At 41.2% G+C, this 21757-nt stretch overlaps 1 protein-coding gene across 1 annotated transcript in view; it reads right to left on the bottom strand.

Moving 5' to 3' along the window:
* SLC9A3 (solute carrier family 9 member A3) overlaps nt 1–21757 on the bottom strand; it is a 67282-nt gene that overhangs the window by 8449 nt on the left and 37076 nt on the right. The window contains exons 7-13 of the mRNA XM_075271990.1: nt 20168–20370; nt 16055–16144; nt 13843–13913; nt 11676–11805; nt 9480–9595; nt 3576–3705; nt 20–193 (exon numbers count right to left, since the gene is read on the bottom strand). Of these exons, the coding sequence (XP_075128091.1) occupies nt 20–193; nt 3576–3705; nt 9480–9595; nt 11676–11805; nt 13843–13913; nt 16055–16144; nt 20168–20370 (914 nt within the window). The remainder of the gene's footprint in view (nt 1–19; nt 194–3575; nt 3706–9479; nt 9596–11675; nt 11806–13842; nt 13914–16054; nt 16145–20167; nt 20371–21757) is intronic.

The raw sequence follows: 21757 nt of genomic DNA, 5'->3' as shown, positions 1-21757 counted from the left end.
TCATGTAAGGTTTACTTACTCTCTGTCCTCTATCTCTTTTGTAGTTCTTGTTTATATGTTTTGCATGTTTGCGACCAAATTTAGTTGATTTGAAAGACTCTAAGCGCCTCTTCATTGTTCTTTGAAATATCTCCTTTGTTTGTTTCTCATCTTCATCTACTGTGACTTCATGCCGACTATAAAGATGTTTTTGCTGTCAAAAACAAAACATACATATATAAATATAGTTTATTAGTTAGAAAATAAGAAAACCTAAAGAAATTAATTGGTTAATTCTAATGTTTAACCTCTTTTTAAACAGCATATAAAATAAGGCCCATTAAAGGCACTTTGATACGCACGTATCACATTGAAAGCAATAGGGAAAAAAGCCTCCCATTGATTTCAATGGGGCGCACGCGTATGCCGGCACCCATAGAAATCAATGGGATCTGGTTTTTACGTGCTCATTCTGAACGAGTTTTACGTGCAGAATGAGCGGAGTGTAACTCCGTGTGCAGGCTCCCTTTGTTTGTTTTTTTGACTCACCATCTCCAAAATACATAACTTTTTTTCAATTCACAGAGTAATATGAGAAGTTATTTTTTTGAATAATGCACTGGGATGTTGTAAAAAACTCAGAATGAGGTTTAATTGGAAAAATATGCAGTTGTGCTATTTTACTGTTGGTTTTCTTTTTGTGGTGTACACAGTGTAAAGAGGACACCTTTAAAAAAAAAATATGTGTGTTGCCATAATTTGACATTGGAAATGCTTTTTTTTAAAAAAAAAAAATACATTTATACCATTTTGGGAAATGTGTAATATCTTTTTCATTCTAAAAGTATAGGCAGACTAAATGGCAAAAGAACTGCAACTTGCCCATTTTGATTCTTTTTCTCCTGCTACGTTTGCCAGATGGGATAAATAGTTTAACCCCTTCCTGTCACAGGCATTTTTCGATTTTCATTTTTTGGTTTTGACTCCTCCCCTTCCAAACCACATAACTTTTTTATTTCTCCGCTCTCAGAGCCATATGAGGTCTTAATGTTTGCAGGACAAATTTTTCTTCATGAGGCTACCATTAATTATTTTGTACAATGTAATGGGAAGCTGGAAAAAAATTCAGAATAGGGTGGATTTGAAGAAAAAGTGCATTTGTTTGATTTTCTTACGGGATTCATTTTTACGGCGTTCACTGTGCAGCCAAAATGACATGTCAACTGTATTTTATGTTTTGGTACAATACTGGGATACCATTTATAGGCCGGGGTCCCATGGGACGTAAACGCCGTGATTTGGCTGCGGTGGAAATGCTGCAGGAAAAAACGCGGCGGTTTACAGTGCAAGCAAAGGGGATGTGATTCATTCGAACCTTATGCCCACTTTGCGGAAAAAACGCAATGCAGACATGCTGCGATTTGCAAAGCTGTTGCGGCTTTGCAAATCACAGCATGTTAATTATATCTATGGAAACGCCGGCGGCTTTCCCTTAGATATAATGAGAAGAGAAAGTCCGCAGAGGAAAACTCTGTGAACTTTCTCTTCAAAGCGATCATGCAGCGGTTCTTTCCGCAGCGCTTTAGTGCTGCAATTACAGCTCATGGGGCCTTAGCCTTATATGGTTTTATTTACATTAACCCCTTAATAAAAAAATAAAACTATGCCCAATTTTTTTTTTTTCTAAAAGTTGCCACATTCTGATAACTTTTTTATACTTCTGTGTATGGGGATGCATTGGGTGTCGTTTTTGCGCCTTCAAGCGTAATTTTTAGTTCTACCATTTTGGAGAATTGCTATTGCTTTGATCACTTATTATTCAAATTTTTATCAGAACCAAAACAGTGAAAAAAAACGCAGTTTGGCACTTTTGACTTTTTTCCCGCTACAGCATTTACCATATGGGGAAAATATTGTTATAGATTTGTAGAGCTTTTTCTGACACAGGAATACCTAATGTGTAGGTGTTTCACAGTAATTGTGTTTTAGGGAAAGAGGGGCGATTTGAAATGTTAATACTTTTTTTATTTATTTATTTTGCATTTACTAGACCCCCCTAGGGGTCTTGAACACCAGGGAGTCTAATCACTAATGCAATGCATTACAATGCTAATGCATTGCAAAAAATCATAATTTCTTTTGCAGGCTACATAGAGTAGCCTGCAAAATCACACAATCTAAATCTGCACTTCAAAAGCCACATTCCACTCCTTCACATCTGCACCCTGATGGATGCCCAAACAGCAGTTTATGCCCACTTGTATAATTCTGTCATACCCAGTATGAGCTACCTAATATATGTGGGCATAAACTTGTATTTGGTTACACAGCTAGGCAAAGAAGAGAAGGGGCAATTTTTTTTTTTTAGCACAGATTTAGGCGGTTTGGTTTTTGGACGCCATGACTCTTTTGCAGAGACTCTGAAAAGCCATTAAGGTGGAATCACCTGACATGTGATCTCATTTTAGAAACTACACCTCTGAAGGAATTTAACCAAGGGTGCAGTGAACATTTTTAACAACTAAGTGTTGCGTTAATTTATTTTCCAGAAATGAATGCGCAGCTGATGGTGAAAAGATAAAATAAAAGATAATAAAGATAAAATAAAAGATAATTTCAGTACACAATATGTTGTGCCCACTTTGAGTCAAATATGAAGAGTCCAAAAGCTGTTGCGCCTGGGATAACTGCCTAGCAGTTTTTACAGTGTGTGGCTGACAAGTTGGATCACTATCAGGTGTACATGCTGCAGCTACTGGAAAATGTCAAAAATTAAAATGGTCGGAGTTTTTGGGTGCAGTACTTGCTGGGGAAGGGGAGGGGGTGTTTTGGTTGTCTGTCTGCTCCTTCCCTGAGATTGAGGACTGAGTTTTTTCCCCCCACTTGGAATTCAGCCTGGCTGAATATAGGGTATCTGCAGTGCTCCTATTAATCCCTTCCTGACGGAACAGGAGCACTGCAGATACCCTTTATTCAGTAGACCGGGCACTTTCAGACACAGAGATACCTAATGTGTTTCACAGTAATTTTCTACTTTTAGATGTATTCTAGGGAAAGGAGGGATTTAGAACATTTATTTACTTTATTTTTTATTATATTTTTTTTAAAAGCTTTTTTTTTTTTTTTCCAACTATTTTATGGGAGATTTTATACATTACTATTGCGGCTGGTAATAGACCCCCCCCCCCCCCAAAAAAAAAAAATAAAAATATATATATATATATATATATTTTTTTTTTTTGCGTGACTCAAGTATAAGCCGAGGGGGGCTTTTTCAGCACAAAAACGGTGCTGAAAAATTCGGCTTATACTCGAGTATATATGGTATGTAATGATGGAGGCCTGTGGGGCCCTTTTGGCTCAGTGGTTTGGTCATGAATGCAAATGCTGAGAAAATGGTATTCAGGTCTAGAATTTCTATCTAAAAAAAAAAATGCTAAAGCATGCTATTTATGGTACATGTATCCATGAACTCTTTCGCAAATGAGGATGAAATGTTTTGCCTCAGGTAGTTGGCATGTCAACTACCTGAGGCAAAATATAGATATATATATATATCTATATTATAAGTTAGTTGACCTACTCATTGAACTTACCTGTCGTCTTGGTTTATACAGATATTGCTGCAGATTATGATGACTTAAAATATCCTCTACATCTTTTAGACTTTTCCGCCGTTGTTCCAGGGCTTGCATATCTAGGCAAACTGCACTAACATTTTCTCTTCTGAAACAAAGAATATATGTACCTGTCAATCTTATCAATACACTTTACCATTATAATCAGTGTAACTTTTAGTCTTTGGCTACATGGGGACTGTAGCACTAATAATAGATTTAACTGAGCGACAGCTTCAGTCCACACAATTGCATACCTCATACATTCTACAATCAGGCAGAAAACTACCAAAAAGCACAAAGGAATTTCATTCTATATTAGAAACATATTCTATATTAGAGATTTATTTACTATTATTTTAAAGCAAGTTTTATTGGTATTTCAAACACAAAAAAATTACAAAAAACAGACACACATGAAAGGAAAGAAGCAGATACATACAAAGTAACATTTGGCATACAAATTCAGATAGACATACAAGAACAGAAGAAAAAACCCTCTATCATTCCCCTCACCCATCTCCCAAACCACTCTGGGAGCTCCATAGGAAGAAAAAGTAAGGCCTCTAGGCAAAGTCAGTGCAAGCAAGAGGAAAAGTTATGATGTAGGTAATTCCAAATGTCCCAGACTCCCTTCCATATTTTGTAGGAAGTACCAAGGGGTATAGTGGAAAGGAGAGCCTGTATTCCTAATTTCCTCTTCAGTTAAGAAACATTTAATAAATGGTACCCATTTCTTGAAAAAAAGGCTTTCACCCCCTTCTCATTAATCTTCTATTTCCATTGTAATCATAAGCAGAAAGCATTTCACCAGAAAGAGGATTTCTGTTAATGAAAGAGTAGATGGTTTCACTGCATTATTATAATCCTAAAGGATACAGATATAAGTATGGAAAAAAATAGTTGAGGAATTAGGGGAACAGAGGTGGATGCTACCTCAAGTAGAAATAGAGGTAAGACAATGAGGAACGTTCAGTGCCGCACCTCACATGAGGCGACCTGAAGCGAGCGCTTCAGGCGGCACTATGCCAGGGCCTCAGGGAGGGCGGCATTTTTGCTAACCTAAGCCAGTCCAGGACAAGCTGTCCTGGACTGGCTTAGCACGGAGCGGTGGGTTGGGGAGGCCACTGGAGCAGCCTCCCCTCACACTCAGGCAGAGCGCAGGCAGTCTCCGGGCCTGCTCTCTGCCAGCGAACTGTGCTAAGCCCCGCCCCCTTTTGAGGCACCCCCACCCCCTCCTCCCGGCAGGGGGGGGGGGCCTTTCTGTACTTCGCCTCGGGCGGCGAAAGGAGCAGGTTCACCCCTGGGAACGCTGACGTGTTAGAGCATCAAAAAGTTGTTGTCTGTGCTCAATTGAGAGATACTTCAGACAAAAATCCCTTTAGTTTGGCATTACACAAAATCATGGGCCGAGAGTTCGTACTTCTATCTGAATTTCTTATAGGTCAGGTACCTTGGCTCCTGTGGATGGAGCAGGTGAAAAACCTGAGTAATCCCACGTTCTCTCCACTTCATTAGCAACACACTTTATCCCAGGTGTAAACTGTGAGCAACCGCAAAGTGGCATGTGTGTGGATAGCAGGTAGGGCAAGCAGTAACACTCTATACTGAGGTGCCATGCAACCACTGTATCTTACCAGTCTATTTGAGTTTAGGAAACAAGGTATTTTGGTGAGATGGATGTGCATTAGCCCAAAAAGTACAGGGCCACCGGTGAACCAGACTAGAATCCAACCACAGATTAGACCAATGAAAGAAATTTTTCAACAAATCTAAACCATGATTTATTAAGACAAATAACATGTGATACCCTCCTAAGGTGGATATGGCTGTAGCCAGGTTATCCCGCCGTAGAGTCATACCTGCTGACGAAGGCTCAAATCTACAAAACCCTTTGGATAGGCATATGGAGTGGATGCTCAAAAGAGCCTACTCTGTGGCTTCTGCCCAAGCCTCCGTAGGCTTTTCCTTTAGTGAAGTGGCTAACAAGCTGCGCACAGACCTGGCTTAGCTGGAGAAGGATATTGACTCTGTAGTCTCTAGAGATGACCTATTGTCTTTTTTTGGGTCGGTCTCCCTGAGAGCAGATTTTTTTTGGCGGAAGCAAAATCCATTGCCCAAAATCCATTGCCCTTTCCACTGCGGCTAGAAGATCTTTATGGGTAAGACCCTGGAGGGCTGATAATGCCTCCGAGTACAACCTGTGCTCCCTGCCTTTTGAACCAGGTAAACTTTTTGGTAAGGGCCTGGATGACATCCTAGAGGGTCTCTCCTGACAGGAAAGGTAAAGGCCTGCCCCGATCCTCCAGAGGAAGGTCAAGTCCGGCCAGTCAGGGTAGGAGTTACCAGCAGCAGCCTCAGCCTAGACCTCAGTAACAGAGGCGGGTTAGACACCAGTCCATAGGTTCTGGTCTTAATTTCCCCAGCGATGGGGATAAGAAAAAGCCCGATTTTTGAAGCCAGCTTCTTTCCCCCTGTGGTCACAAGCACTCCTGTCGGTTGATGGCTCTCCCATTTTTTCACTGTTTAGCAAGAGAAAATCCAAGACCCTTGGGTCTTGCATGTAATACAGCGAGGTTATGTGGTCAACTTTTTTTTTTTCCCACCACAATATAGGTTCATCACAACCCATTTCTGCCTGCATCGATACAGGTTATACTGGAAAGGTCCATTTTAGATTGCCTGAATAAGGTTGCCCTGTAAGAGGTCCCTATGTCAGAAGAGTATAAGAGTATAATCCCCAGTCTTCCTGGTCCCAGTTCAGCAACTGGAAGATGATCATAGATCTCAGGTATCTGAATTGCTTCATAAAAAAGAAGCATTTCTGAATGGAGACTGTGAAGTCAGTTACATCCTTCCTTCAGCAAGGCGACGTCATGTCTTAGACCTAAAGGACGCCTACCTATATATTACATTGTATCCTCTTCACAGAATGTTTCTGAGAATTGTTGCTACAACTGCTAGCCACAGGAGGCATTTCTAGTTTGTGGCTCTACCATTTGTCATCTCCTCAGCTCCCCATACTTTCACCAAGGTAGTGGCTCCAGTGGCAGCCACACTCAGACTTCAAGGTATGTTCATTGTGCCATATCTGGACGACTGGTTGATGAAGCCACAGTCAGAAGTCAGCTTGCTCCAGGCATTTGCACATAGCGGTGTCCTTTCTCCAGCAACTTGGCTGGATTATAAATTGGGGGCCCTACTAAATAAGATTTTGTATAAACATGCAGTAGGAAAGGGGTAAAACCAACAAACAAAAGAAGTCGGCTAATGACTAGAAAAATAGGTCTGAGAAAACAATATAAACGTACATGTGATGGTCCCAAGGCCAATGGGAGGATATTCACATTGGGAGAAGTCCTGAAAAACCAGGGTAAAAAAAATGCTGAACATCTTGTGGAGGTCTCATCAGCATTGTAATATCATCAAGGACACATGTAGGCCAAATGAAAACGGGAAGGAGACTCTGATGGTCTAGTACAAGGCAAAGCTCCATGTAGAGCAGTAGCAGCTGTCAAGTTTCAAAAGTCAGGACCTGAGGGAGTTGCTGATGGAGTACCTGCTGGAGGAATTGTCTCCTTCGTGGGAGTGGCAGCAGTGGAGGAATCATCTTGCTCATTTCAGTGATCATAGGGTTCATTGGAGCCATGTGCCTCAATGGCAAAGATCTGCTATGGGGTTTAAGGATGCAGTGGAAATGGAACCAACTTCATGAAACACTCGTAGTGTGGCTTGAAAGTCCTATGAGAACCGCATTAGTTTCCTGTATAGGGCAGTAAAGATAGGAGCAAAGGCCTTCCTTATCTTCTATACATCTAATGAGAAGTCCCCAAAGATTAAGATTTTGTGGCCTATGGGTTTGGGTTTGTCATTAGATTGTCAGAAAGCACCTATTATCGCCGGCTTGTTAGTGAAGTCCAGGTGTGCTTGTTCTGGAGAAGGCTGTGAAGTAGAGGGTCTGGACCCATATGGTGAGCTTTTTCCACCTTACACTGGCCTGTCAGGCCCAAGACCCACTGGAGCTCACCTTCACAGGGGTGGTGCAGGTCATTAGAGAAGATTGGAAAGCTCAGTATGCAAAGATTGTTATGGCACAACCTATTTTTAAGGTCTTTCTTAGCTACTTGTTTTCAGATGTGAGAGTTTGAATTTGTCTTCGGGCAGTAGCCTTGGTTTCTTACACTGTGCTCAGTCACGACTAAAGTTCATTAAGGCGTTGCCCGTGGTGTAATACTTCAGACTGAAATGTCTGCAGGAAACTCATGAACGTAGTCGCCAAGGTGTCTTGCATGTAGCTTTGCCACAGTAATGGAAATTTTTTTAAATCAATGCTCCATGTTTCTTGGTTGTTTTTGCTGTCTGAAGGCTGAGAGTTATTTGGAACGCAGTCTAGTGAGTCATCTGCTGCCATGTTGGTTACAAGCGGCGCAGTTCTGGAAGTTCTGGATATTTGTGATATTTGACGAGTCTACTTGCCCATTGTCAGCAAAAATCGGTCCATAGAAAGAAAGAGTAGTGCTGTAGGGCCCGATCCCAGAGGATGGCAACCGGTATAGTATGTTTACAGGTATAGATGGACCAGACTTGGGCTTATTAGATTGTCAGAAAGCTTCTATTATCGCCGGCTTGTTTGTGAAGTCCAGGTGTGTTTGCTCTGGAGAACGCTAGTGAGGTAGAGGGTCTGGGCCCTTACAGTGAGCTTTTTCCACCTTACACCGGTCCGTCAAGCCCAAGACCCACTGGAGCTCACTTTCACTTCTTTCTTATCAAAGATTGTTGTGGCACAGGAAACTAGAAGTCCACGCTTTAGTTCATTATTTAATTAAATGTTGAATAATGTTATGAACCATTTACCCAGCTGACACGATTGGGATGAACTTTTAGTATCATCTTGGAAATAGTGAGTAATGAAACACTTTCATATTTATTAAACTATGCCCATAGCAAACAATCATAATACAGAATTAACTTTTTAAGAGCAGAGAAAAAGTAGAACTGTGATTGCTTGCTATGGGCTACTAAGACAGGATTGCTTTTAGACAGTTTCAATAAATCTGTTCCAAAGTTCTGTATATCACAAAATTCTTATTTTTTGTATACATTGGCTTAAAGGTATATATAACTTTGCAGCATTTTTTGTTCCAATGCATCTAAAATAAAAAATAAAAATAAGCAACTTTTCTAACGTTTCTCATTTACTGTTTTTCTGCATTTGGGATAGTATTTTTTGGCATATATTGGCTAGTTATTTAAAGAGGACCTTTCACGTCCTCGGGCACATGCAGGGTAATACAACGCTAGAAAGCTGACAATCCACTGAATTCAGTGCACTATTAGCTTTCCCATTCTGTGCCCTTACCGTAGCTCTTCAGTGTCAGAAGGATGTTTCTGGCAGTCTGTCAGGAAACCCCTTCCTCACGGTAGCGTCTATTGTACTGTACTGTGAGAAGGGGCGTTCCTTACTGCCCAGCGATGATGCTCCCCCGTTCAGTGCACTGTCGGCTTTCTAGTGGTGTATTACACCACATGTGCCTGAGGACGTGAAAGGTCCTATTTAAGAAGCTTTTTCTGTATTGCTATAACATACAATTGTAGAGCAAAACACAATACGTTTTTTCCACAATTGATGTTTTTTAAAATGTTTCCCAAAAACGATGTTGTCTAAAGTGTAAACTTTGTGTGAAAAGAGTCTAAAATATGTCTATGGATGGTGCTAATTTTTTCACATATTGCAATTTCTAGTTAAAGTAGATTAAGGTTTCAATGTTAAATTCAGTTTTAGAACATCTGCATAACTTCAGCATTATTATTGTGGAAATTAAAAATGAATATAGAAAAAAACATAAAAAAAAAAAAAGTTTGCGAAAAAATTATACAACTTACAAGAAGTAAGAAACAGATGGTTCAGAAATAGATGGACGTTGACTATTAAAATCAACATTAGCCATGTTCTCCATGCTTGGTGAACGAATAAACGCCAATGAGCCTCTTCGTTCTCCCTATAGAATAAATATATATATTAAAAACATTTATATTTTTTTAATCCAGTTTTGAAACTTTAGACAATTAGGGGGCGTTCACACTACGGTCGGTGTCCGACAGGTAGTGTCCGCTCCTAGTGTCCGCTCAAAATCTGGAATGGACATTAGGAGCGGACCTAGCTGTGTCCGTGACACCTGTCATTTATTTAAATGGGCATCAGGTGCGTTCTTTTGCACTCCATGCCCTTCCTTCCCTGTCTGCAAGTGAAGATGTAGGGTTTTTCTGTCCGCTTGAAAAGTCAGACATCTTTACATGCGGACAGTGAAGGAAGGGCATGGAGTCCGTGCCAGATTTTGAGCGGACACTAGGAGCGGACACTACCTGTCGGACACCGACGGTAGTGTGAACGCCCCCTTAGAAATATAGTTAAAATATTATTTATTATATTGTTAAGATGCTGAAATACCAAATCGTAGTGCAAGCATAAAAGTTTGGCAGCAAATAGAAGCAGTTACAGTGATGCCCAGTGATAAGGTTCTACTGGCCTTCCTGCTCCATCACGCTCCTCAGTGCCCAGTGTCCATCCAGTCTACAATACGGGGCCAGAAGCAAAAAGATCCATCTGTTGTCTAGTGACCCAGTCCTTTCACTGCAACACAGCTCCCACAGAAGTCAATTGACATGCAATAGCCTGCTGCATTTCCCTAGGCTTTGTTACTGGGACGATGTCAGAGAAGGTTTGTAAATTCTGCTATGAGACAACTCCCACACTGCTGTGGAGAAGGTATGTACCTGAAACTGCTCTAAGGAAAATGCCTGGTGTGTCCTGTGTGTTTCTGTATGCTTATTTAGGCCACAACATAGAGAGAAACACATAAATCTTTGAGTAGCTGGAGTAACAGAAGGCCTAGCGGCTGTCTTGGCAATCCAAGACAAAAAAGCTAATTTCTTGAGGACAGATGTTTAAAGAAACAATGTAGAACCTATTCCGAGTGGAGTCTTCGGTTATCCACCGATGTCATTGTTTAGGACAGGTGAAACATGACAACACTAAATGACTATTGTGGGAAGCCCAGATCAATCTCAAATGTAGTTGTTTATTCCTGCTAATAGATAACATATTAATAATAATACATCTGGAACCCATAGTGTAGAGAGCCTGCAGGGCCCAGTACACAATGTCCCCATTTTAGAATGTCCTGCCATCATTAGAGTATATTATGCAGGAACAAAGCCTTAGAGGAAATGCATGCCCAGCACTGTATCTGTCCTGTAATCCTGTCAAGCAACCACAATGCTTCGCTGCGTCATTGTTATGGATATTTTAGTATTTCAATGTAGCTTCTGCGTACTGGCCTGCCCAGTGGCATAACTAGGAATGGCGGAGCCCCATGGTGAACTTTTGACATTACCTTTCTGTAAGACAGCCCCTCCTGTACTGATTTTGCAGATTGTGTGCTGTTCTCTTCCAGCGATGATCCACCTCCACTGAGCATGCATGGATGCATAATAGAGGTGAACTATCGGAAGCAGTGCGCACAGTACTTGTTGAAGAGCATGCACCTTGCAGAATCAGTACAGAAGTAGGAGCTGTCTTGCCGGAAAAAAGCATGGAGGGTAAGTATAATGGGGTGGATGTGAGGTAGGGGAGTAGTAGTGATAATCTGTTTCTGGAAATGGGGAATCAGATCATCACCAGGAAATCAGAAAATGTCCCTGGAGCAGTCACATGACAATGTGTAAGTATACATTTCTGATTAATTGTGTTATTTAGAAAGTAGGGGGGGGGGGGGGAGTGTGTTTAGATTAGTGAAGGGATTTCCAGTTATCCCAGGCAACACCTTTAATCCTTTGGACAGCACCATTGATGCAGTTATCTTGAGTCTGAATATGCTACTTTTTGGTTGTTCTATCAATCATACTATTCAATCCTAGTAAGTGAGTAGAGTAATGTCCACCTCTAATTTTACATATTGAGCACCAGAAGATCACAAGTATAAAGATAAATATCTAAAAATATTGAGAGATGTCTGACATGGTCATACAGTGTTAGTGGACATTAGTTAAGAAAAAAACCACAAACATAAATTTACATACCTCTGCAACATAACTTATAGCATCCTTCATATTCAGCTCATGGAAAACATTAAGAATTCGATCTTGTGTTTTTTGGGCTGATTTTCTCATAAATATTTTGCTGATATATTTTGCATCAAAATTTGCAAACCTAGAGAAAACCAGTAGGTATATCATTAATATTAGCAAATACTGTTATGATGATTATACTACAGTCATGGCCAAAAGTTTTGAGAATTATACAAATATTAATTTTTACAAAGTCTACTGCTTCAGGTTTTCTAATGGCAATTTGCATATACTCCAGAATGTTATAAAGAGTGATCAGCTTAACAGCAATTACTTGCAAAGTCAATATTTGCCTAGAAAATTAACTTTATCCCCCAAAACACATTTCAACATCATTGCAGCCCTGCCTTAAAAGGACCTGCTAACATTGTTTCAGTGATTGCTCCATTAACACAGGTGTGGGTGTTGATGAGGACAGGGCTGGAGATCAATCTGTCATGATTAAGTAAGAATGACACCACTGGACACTTTAAAAGGAGGCTGGTGCTTGGCATCATTGTTTCTCTTCTGTTAACCATGGTTATCTCTAAAGAAACATGTGCAGTCATCATTGCACTGCACAAAAATGGCCTAACAGGGAAAAGTATCGCAGCTAAAAAGATTGCACCTCAGTCAACAATCTATCGCATCATCAAGAACTTCAAGGAGAAAGGTTCCATTGTTGGCAAAAAGACTCCAGGGCGCCCAAGAAAGACCAGCAAGCGCCAGGACCGTCTCTTAAAAGTGTTTCAGCTGCGGGATCGGGCTACCAGTAGTGCAGAGCTTGCTCAGGAATGGCAGCAGGCAGGTGTGAGTGCATCTGCACGCACTGTGAGGCGGAGACTCTTGGAGCAAGGCCTGGTCTCAAGGAGGGCAGCAAAGAAGCCACTTCTCTCCAGAAAAAACATCAGGGACAGACTGATATTCTACAAAAGGTACAGGGAGTGAACTGCTGAGGACTGGGGTAAAGTCATTTTCTCTGATGAATCCCCTTTTCGATTGTTTGGGACATCTGGAAAACAGCTTATTCGGAGAAGACAAGGTCAGCGCTACCACCAGTCTTGTCTCATGCCAACTGTAAAGCATCCTGAAACCATTCATGTGTGAGGTTGCTTCTCAGCCAAGGGAATCGGCTCTCTCACAGTCTTGCCTAAAAACACAGCCATGAATAAAGAATGGTACCAGAATGTCCTCTAAGATCAACTTCTCCCAAACGTCCAAGAGCAGTTTGGCGATGAACAATGCCTTTTCCAGCATGATGGAGCACCTTGCCATAAAGCAAAGGTGATAACTAAATGGCTCAGGGAACAAAACATAGAGATTTTGGATCCATGGCCTGGAAACTCCCCAGATCTTAATCCCATTGAGAACTTGTGGTCAATCATCAAGAGACGGGTGGACAAACAAAAACCTACAAACTCTGACAAAATGCAAGCATTGATTGTGCAAGAATGGACTGCTATCAGTCAGGATTTGGTCCAGAAGTTGATTGAGAGCATGCCAGGGAGAATTGCAGAGGTCCTGAAGAAGAAGGGTCAACACTGCAAATATTGACTTGCTGCATTAACTCATTCTAATTGTCAATATAAGCTTTTGTTACTCATAATATGATTTCAATTATATTTCTGTATGTGATAAAAACATCTGACAAACACACATAAAAACCAGAGGGCAGCAGATCATGTGAAAATAGAAGATTTGTGCAATTCTCAAAACTTTTGGCCATGACTGTATATTAAGAAAATGAAAAATATTGTATCATCTATTCTTGTCTGTGGTTTGCATTGTCATATTCCTGGTTCCTTAAGTTGTCACTAATGTTTCAAACAACTTATTTTCAGACAACACATTTCAAAATGGAAATAATGGATTCTTTATAATATGTGTGAACAAATGCTCTCTGTGATCAAATGTTAAAACCAGGCAATGGCTGTGTTGTAACTGTCCAGCTTGCTGAGGCTATAGGGACTCCATGGTATGGTGTATTAAGGGGTCAATATGTACCTGGACATTCACTACCCTCATGAAATAAGAGCATAGACCCACCAAATATTCTGTAAGATAGATTATTTAGGGAATGAACAACAGTATTTACATTGTTCAACAAGACAAAAAAAATAGATATTTTCTTGAAACTTACTTATCTCTCAAGTAATTGTGTCCAATTTGTCCAGAAACATCTTCAATTGCTGAGCAAATGTGATCAAATGCCTTTAAAAAAAACACAAGAATAATCAGAAAATAAGGATGTTTCATGTCAGTACAATTTAATAAGCGCTTTCCACAATAAAATTACTGATACTAAGGTCCCATGTTGTGGAACAGATGGGTTTTTTTTTGTTGCAGATTTTGTTGTGGTTCTTTAAGTCAAAGCTTCCAAAATATTTTGTATTTAAAAATAATCTTTAAAGGGGTTCTATCAGCAAAATTTTGCTGTATGAGCCCCACATATGTGTGAATAGCCTTTAAAAAGGCTATTCAGGCACCGCTAATTTAATTTTAAACCCCCGTCCTGTTTTAAAATAAAACTATAAAAACATATAGGTGATCATACCTGAACATGCACCCTGGGCGGTGATGCACGATCCGACGTCATCTTCTGGCACGACTACCTCTTCTCTTTTTTTTTTCTTTTTTTTTTTTAAATGTAGATTGTGAGCCCCACACAGAGCTCACAATGTACATTTTTCCCTATGAGTATGTCTTTTTTGGAATATGGGATGGAAATTCATGCAAACACGGGGAGAACATACAAACTCCTTGCAGATGGTTTTTTGCCCTTTGTGGGATTTGAACACCAGGACTCCAGTGCTGCAAGGCTGCAGTGCTAACCACTGAGCCACCGTGTGGCCCCCTACCTCTTCTTTATTCTTCTTTCGGCAACGCCTTGGCTCTTTCCCGGCTCCATCTTCATCTTCTTCCGGTGGTTCAAATCCGATTGGTTGAAATCCAGCGCGTGCGCAGTATCGCTCCTTCCGGGGCCACTGCGCATGCTCCGGTGGCACTGCCATTGAGAAAAATGGCGCCGGAGTGTGCGCAGTAGCTCCGGAGGGAGCGCTACTGCACACGCGCTGGATTTGAACCAATCGGATTTGAAAAGATTTGAAAAAGATGAAGATGGAGCCGGGGAAGAGCCAGGACCGGAGGTCATCGCCGAAAGAAAAAGAAAGAAGAGGTAGGCGTGGCAGAAGATGACGTTGGATCGTGCACGACCGCCCACAGTGCACGTTCAGGTATGATTTACATATATGTTTTTATAGTTTTATTTTAAAGGCCATTCATGCATATGTGGGGCTCATACAGCAATATTTTGCTGATAGAGCCCCTTTAAATTAAATAGCCAATACGTCATGTCTCCACAGGTAAATATATACAGTAAAGGTTTGAGTTGTTTTATTCATTATACTTTTCCCCATTACACTTTTAGGGGTTATCCAGGCTAAAATGGTAATATAACCCTAAACTAACCCTAAATAAACCCTCTCTCACCTAACTTTTAACTAAGTTACTTTACCAAAAACGTATATTTGCCCAGATTGCTGGGGTGGCCATGTGACCGCCCCAGGCACATTTTCTGATTTTCCAATGATGTTTCCTTTCCCCATTTCCGGATACAGAACTTAATCAATACTAACCCCCCTCCATATCATACAGTACTTACCTATCTTCATGTCCTGATCTTCTGGGCACATATCGTCACTTCCTTCACTTCTACCGTCGCCTGCGCAATAGAGCCGAAGCATTCCAGCTCTATTAAGCAGGAGCTGGCAAAAGAGAAGAGGAGAAGAACAGAATGATCTCTTGTGCCCAGAAGATCTACACAGGAAGACCTGTAAGTATGACGGGGTGGGGAGGAGAGGTGGACTGAGTTAGTTATTTAGTTAAGTAGGATTAGTAGTCCACAGGCTAGCTAGAGAAACAGGGAGGGCCAGGAAGAGAGAGGGGGATCTAAGTGAAGAGCAATGCACCATGGTAGTTGTAGGATAAGAGAGCAGGAAGCGACTCATATAAACAAAAGCTGAGGTTGCTAGGGACTCCCAGAGAAGCATTTCCGCTGCAAATATTTTTCTGCAATGTGTGGATGGGATTAGCCAGAATGCCATCCATTTTGCAAGTACTGTAATTTTTGCCGCAGTGTTTCCACTGCGCCCAAATCGAGCCATTTTTGCAACATGGTGCCCCAACCTAAGAGTGTCAATTTTGTCTTGAACTGCAGTGTATGAATAGGTTTGTAAAAAAAAATTTTTAAATATATATAGATACATATATTTATGGAAGGAGAGCAAACCAGAAACATTACTACTGTCATGAAAAGCAATTCTTGCATGAAAACAGTTACTAGAAATCCTTACTCTTCCATGTAGCTTCTCATTCAGTTTTCGTTCATGATGTTCACTCCTCTTGACTTTCAACCACTGTACCAATGGTTTAATGGTCAGTCCCTGTTTATAATTGATAAAGAGAATTATATTAGGGTGTACTGCATTCAGGACTATGAAAAACATTCAAGTAGAACTACAATAACAAATTCCAGACAAGTGGAGAAAGTGTGACTTGTTTTAACAAATAGGTATACAGCATCTACATCTGCTTATACAATGCCTAGAAGCAGGTATCTAGACATAAGGGGGTGTTCCTAGATGGAGAGCCATCAATTACTAAGTAAGATCACCCCATAACTAGATGACTACTTCTATAAATTGTAAAAGCAGAGATATAACTGAATACATTATTCCCAATTCAAATTGAATCTTTTCCCAATATATCAATCTGCTAGACAATTTATTGCTTCTGCTCAGAGCTGCAACCAGTTTTCTGTCCTGTAGCTCCCCCATAAAGCATAATGCTCTTTGGTGCTCTCCACACTTTATAATGTTCCCTGGTAGTCCCCACAAAGTATAAATCGCCACAGTGCCCACTGCCACACATATAATGCTGCCTAGTTACCCCATACAGAATAAAATACTCCATAATGACCCCCAGACAGTATAATTCTCCATCATATACGCTGTCTACCAATAAGTATTTGGACACCCATGCAAATGAAGATATCTGTGGTCGTGGTGTACCATATATACTTGAGTATAAGCTGTCCCAAATATAAGCTGAGGCCCCTAATTTTACGACAGAAAACTGGGAGAACTTATTGCCTCGAGCATAAGCCGAGGGGGGAAATGCAGCACCTACTGGAAAATTTCAAAAATTAAAATGGCCGGAGATTTTGGGTGCTGTAGATGCTGAGGAAGGGGAGGGGGTGTTTTACTTGTCTGTCTTCCCCTTCCCTGAGCTTGAGGACTGGGTTTTTTTTACCCCCACTTGGAATTCAGCCTGGCTGAATATAGGGTATCTACAGTGCTCCTATTAACCCCTTCCCGATGGAATAGGAGCACTGCAGATACCCTATATTCAACCTGGCTGTAGTCAGGCTAAATTCCAAGGGGGGGGGGGGGGGAGAGAAGCCCATCCTCAGGGAAGAGGCAGTTAGACAACTTTTTTTCCCCGCTACGGTGTTTACCGTACAGTTAAAATATTTTTATAGATTTGTAGAGTGGGTGTTTTCGGATACAGGGATACCTAACGTGTATGTGCTTCACAGTATTAACAGTATTAGTTTTATATGTGTTCTAGGGAAAGAGGGGAGATTTGAATTTTTAATACTTTATTTTTAATTTTATTTTTACTTTTTTAAAAAAATGTTTTGCATTTATTAGGGATCTTGAACCCCAGGGGGTCTGATGACTAATGCAATGCATTACAATCAAAAAAGAAACGCACTGCAGGCCGGGAAGCCTTTACAGAAGTGCTGAGGAGAATCCCCGGAAGGAGCGCTGAGGGGCAGACCTGAAGGAGAACCTCGGCCGGACCTGAAGGGGAACTGCAGCCGGCCGGACCTGAAGGGGAACTGCAGCTGGCCGCTGGCAGAAGCGCTGAGGGGAATGCCAGGAATTCCTCTCAGCGTTTCTGCCAGCGGCCGGCCGCAGTTCCCCTGCAGGTCCGGTGGCCGAGGTCTTCCTTCAGGTCCACCCTTCAGCGCTTCAGGTCGGCCCTTGAGAGAGCGGTCGTGCCCGCTCCCTCCTCTCTCCAGGGGCATGGCAGCGCCTGCCACCTCCCCGCAGCGGTTCCCCTCGGAGGCTTCAAGTTCCACCTGTGGAGGGCATATCCACTGTAACTCTTAGAGCGGAGATGCTGGAGCTCATGAGCTCCGGTATTACCGATGTAAGAGTTACAACGGAGGTACCAGTTGCCATGGCGACCGCTCTGGAGCAGAGTGGCGCCATTATAGCTACAGACCCGGCATCCGGACCAAGCATACAGACAGCGGGGCGGGTGCCGGGCCTCAGCATTGCCACACTCCCAGCAGGAGCGTGGCAATGCTGTTCATTTCAAACTGCAGAAGTACTTACGGTACTTCTGCTAGCAGGCCCGGAACACAGATACACGCTGGGTGTGGGCCTGAGGTTAAGTGGTCACATCACCCTGCGTGTGATAGAGCAGTTGGGGGGGCGGGCGGGGTCAGTGTTCCAGCCTGCTAGCAGAAGTTGTTTGCAGTTTGAAATGAACAGCATTGCCACACTCCTGGCAGGAGCGTGGCGATGCTGCGGCCCAGCACCCACCCCAGTGTCTGTATGCCAGGTCCAGATGCCGAGTCTGTAACTATACTATTGCTGAATTACCATAATGACTGGCGTATAAGCCGAGGCGGACTTTTTCAGAACAAAAAATGTGCTGAAAAACTTGGCTTATACTCGAGTATATACGGTAAGTCACGCTTTCCGCTGTTAAATAGGAAACGGCATTGGCATTAGTGCATTGGCATTAGTTGCAAACAAGATGCCACGAAGTGCGGAATTGTCTGATTTCGAGAAAGGGGTAATTTTGGGGTACCACAGAAATGGTCGATCCTTAAGGGACATAGCAAGTGAACTGAATTATCCAAAAATCTACAGTGGCCTATGTGATTACGAAGCGGAAGGTGAACAGTGATTGTCGGAATCGGGTTGACAGATTGCTGAATGGGCCAGGTGTGGATCCAGCAGTCATGGTGCACGTTGGGACAAATGACAAAGCTAGCGGTAGGTGGAAGGTTCTTAAAATGATTTCAGGGATCTAGGGAGCAAGCTAAAGGCAAGGACCTCCAAGATAGTATTTTCAGAAATTCTGCCTGTTCCACAAGCCACACAGGAAAGGCAGCGGGAGATTGGGGAGGTAAACAAGTTGCTCAAGAGTTGTTGTAGGAAGAAGGGATTTGGGTTTTTGGAGAACTGGGATGACTTTGTTGTGGGCTACAAGTTCTATGGTAGGGATGGGCTTCATCTCAATGGGAAGGGTGCAGCTGAGTGTTTAAACTAGCTCAGAGACAGAACTGTGGCAAGTCACAGATTTGGCCAAGGTTACAAAAGAATTTATGCAACACTCAAGGTTCTTAAGAGCACAGTGGCCTCTATAATCCTTAAATGGAAGAAGTTTGGGACAACCAGAACTCTTCCTAAACCTGACCGTCCAGCCAAACTGAGCAATCGTGGGAGAAGAACCTTGGTGAAAGAAGTAAAGAAGAACCCAAAGATCACTGTGGCTGAGCTCTAGATATGAGATGGGAGAAAGTTCCAGAAAAGTCAACTATCACTGCAGCCCTCTAACAGTCAGGGTTTTCTGGCCTTCGGGACCTATTCAGGAGCAGGATATTGTGGCAGCATCCTGTCACGGCTAGACTACAGCGAAAATGCCAAAAGCAGAAAATGAAGAGGAATTGCTCTTCATTTTCCACCGTGTAAATATACCCTTAAAGGGGTATTCCCAAGTGCATAAGCATTTTTAAATTTGTAGATAATTAAAAGGTAAACATATTTGCAAATATAAGTAATTAAATATTTTGCAGAGTTTTAAAGAATTTTTCTAAATGTCTTGTGGGCAGAGTTTTGTTGTCTTGATTGGTTGCCAGTGGATACAACCATGAATACAGGAACTTTCTAAGGTCAGAAAATCAGCTGTGATTTCCTTATTGTGGCCAGGATATCTTCTCATATTTGTAGTGTCCCTGCCTGATAACCCAGCTACAATAAGAAAATCATGGTCAAGTCCCCGACCATATAAAGTTTCTGCATTTATCGTTGTATCCGTTGGCAACCGATAAAATGAACAGACTGTCACCACTGAGATAGTTAAAGAAAATCCTTAAAACTCGGCAGAATTTTTAATTACTTACATTTGCAAAAATGTTTAACTTTTAATTATTGACAAATATAGATGTGATTATGTTCATGGGAATACCCCTTTAAGGTACAGAAGGCAGGGGTATGATTACACAGTAGCGAGGACAATTAAACACCTTTATAAATCCCTCAAATCACTGACTACTGTTCAACATTCAGTACATAGTTATTAAAAAGTTGAATAATATGTAATCTGAAAATAATAAAGAAATAACAAAAAGTGTTGAAATATTGTTGTTTCATTAATTAACATACCTGGAATATGACTGTAAAATATACAACAATTATAGTTGTGCTGACAAACAAATTCTTGGATTTTACTCTTTTTTCATCTAGTAGGGCAACTAAAGCAAAGGCAACAGCACCTCTTAAACCACCATAAGACATCACAACTTGATCTATTATTTCAAGTTGTACCATTCTGTAGCGGTTTAGAATCCATGTTTGAACAACCACACCTAAGAAAGAAAGGTAGAAAAAAGAAAGGCAAGATTAAACAATTCAAATCAATATACGACGTCGCAAAGCATACTAGTATACCTGACATACCATGAAGGAATACAACAGGTAAATAGTGATAAACTGAAAACAATGTTAGGATTATTCACTCTTAACATATTAAATGATAATATTTTTGACAACAATATACATTAATAAGAATGTAGATTTATATATAGATTAACATTCATCATAGACAAGGATAATTGATTCACCTGTCACCATGTAACATAAATCATAACTGGAACAACCTAGTGGTTTTACAAATCACATAAGCAGTTGCTCAAGGAAGGCTCATCACAGACACATTAATATGCCTTGACTATAAAGAGGACCTTTCATGACCTGGGCACACGTCCCCTTCACTGTAAAAGACTATAGACTTGTACTGTCAGGCCAGCATTTCACACTGCCCAGCAATGATGCTAGGCTGTAAGGCCAGCAACCCTGACACTACAGTGACATTAGTAGTCAAAAACTAACAGCTCCAATATCTCTGCAATAGGAAGATACCAACAACACTGAACTTGTCCTGAATTTAATGTATTAACACCACGTTAATGGAATATGACAGGGAACAAAAGTAAAACAAACACTTTAGGTATCCCTGTGATAAAAAACAAACAAACAAGAAGGTAGAAGTGCGGAAGTGCATCTGAGCCTATCATGAGACTATGGACTGATTTTTATCCACTAGCAGTAAGTAGAAAGCAAGCAAAGATTCGGAAAGCCTCATAAATTGAAACAGGAATTGTACAACGTTTTACTATACAAACAATAAGATTGGTCTCTCAATATTGGCCTGAAAGTGGTCAACCCCTTTAATTCCATATGTGTTCATTTGTAATATTCATGACTACAATAAGTCAATCTATAATGTAAAAAATAATAGTAAAAACCTTTTGACTGGTACTTGCAGTTTAGAACTCAAGAAAGTTGTGTCTGTTATTTGTTTGCTATGGCATTTATGCAATTCCCAAGTGATGGAATTTATGGATTTAAGTCTCTGTACCTCAGGTAGATATGTAAATAATAACAGATGCAGTTTTGTTAGACACTGGCTCTTGCTACTAGTGGGGATAAAAGTGCTGCCTAAGAAAAAGCCTCTGAGAGGCAACTTTTGGATAGTGTACCTCCTGGTCGTTGAGTGCTAGATAGGCCTCCACAACACTATTCAAAGATATTTACCCAGTTCACAGACTTTGAGAGGTGGTGCATCATTAGACTGAGAGAAATATGAGTGAATTGCCCGCCATCCAGGCTTTTCTGACCTAGCTGTTAGGAGTTGTTGGAAGCAGTAGTTACCTGAGGGTAGTCATACATGGCGATCAGGCACAGACCCCAGTA

Source organism: Leptodactylus fuscus, chromosome 4 (genome assembly GCF_031893055.1).
Source record: "Leptodactylus fuscus isolate aLepFus1 chromosome 4, aLepFus1.hap2, whole genome shotgun sequence".
Classification (NCBI taxonomy): Eukaryota; Metazoa; Chordata; class Amphibia; order Anura; family Leptodactylidae; genus Leptodactylus; species Leptodactylus fuscus.
Note: the sequence above shows the minus strand (reverse complement) of the source record. Positions and strands in the feature narration are given on the sequence as shown.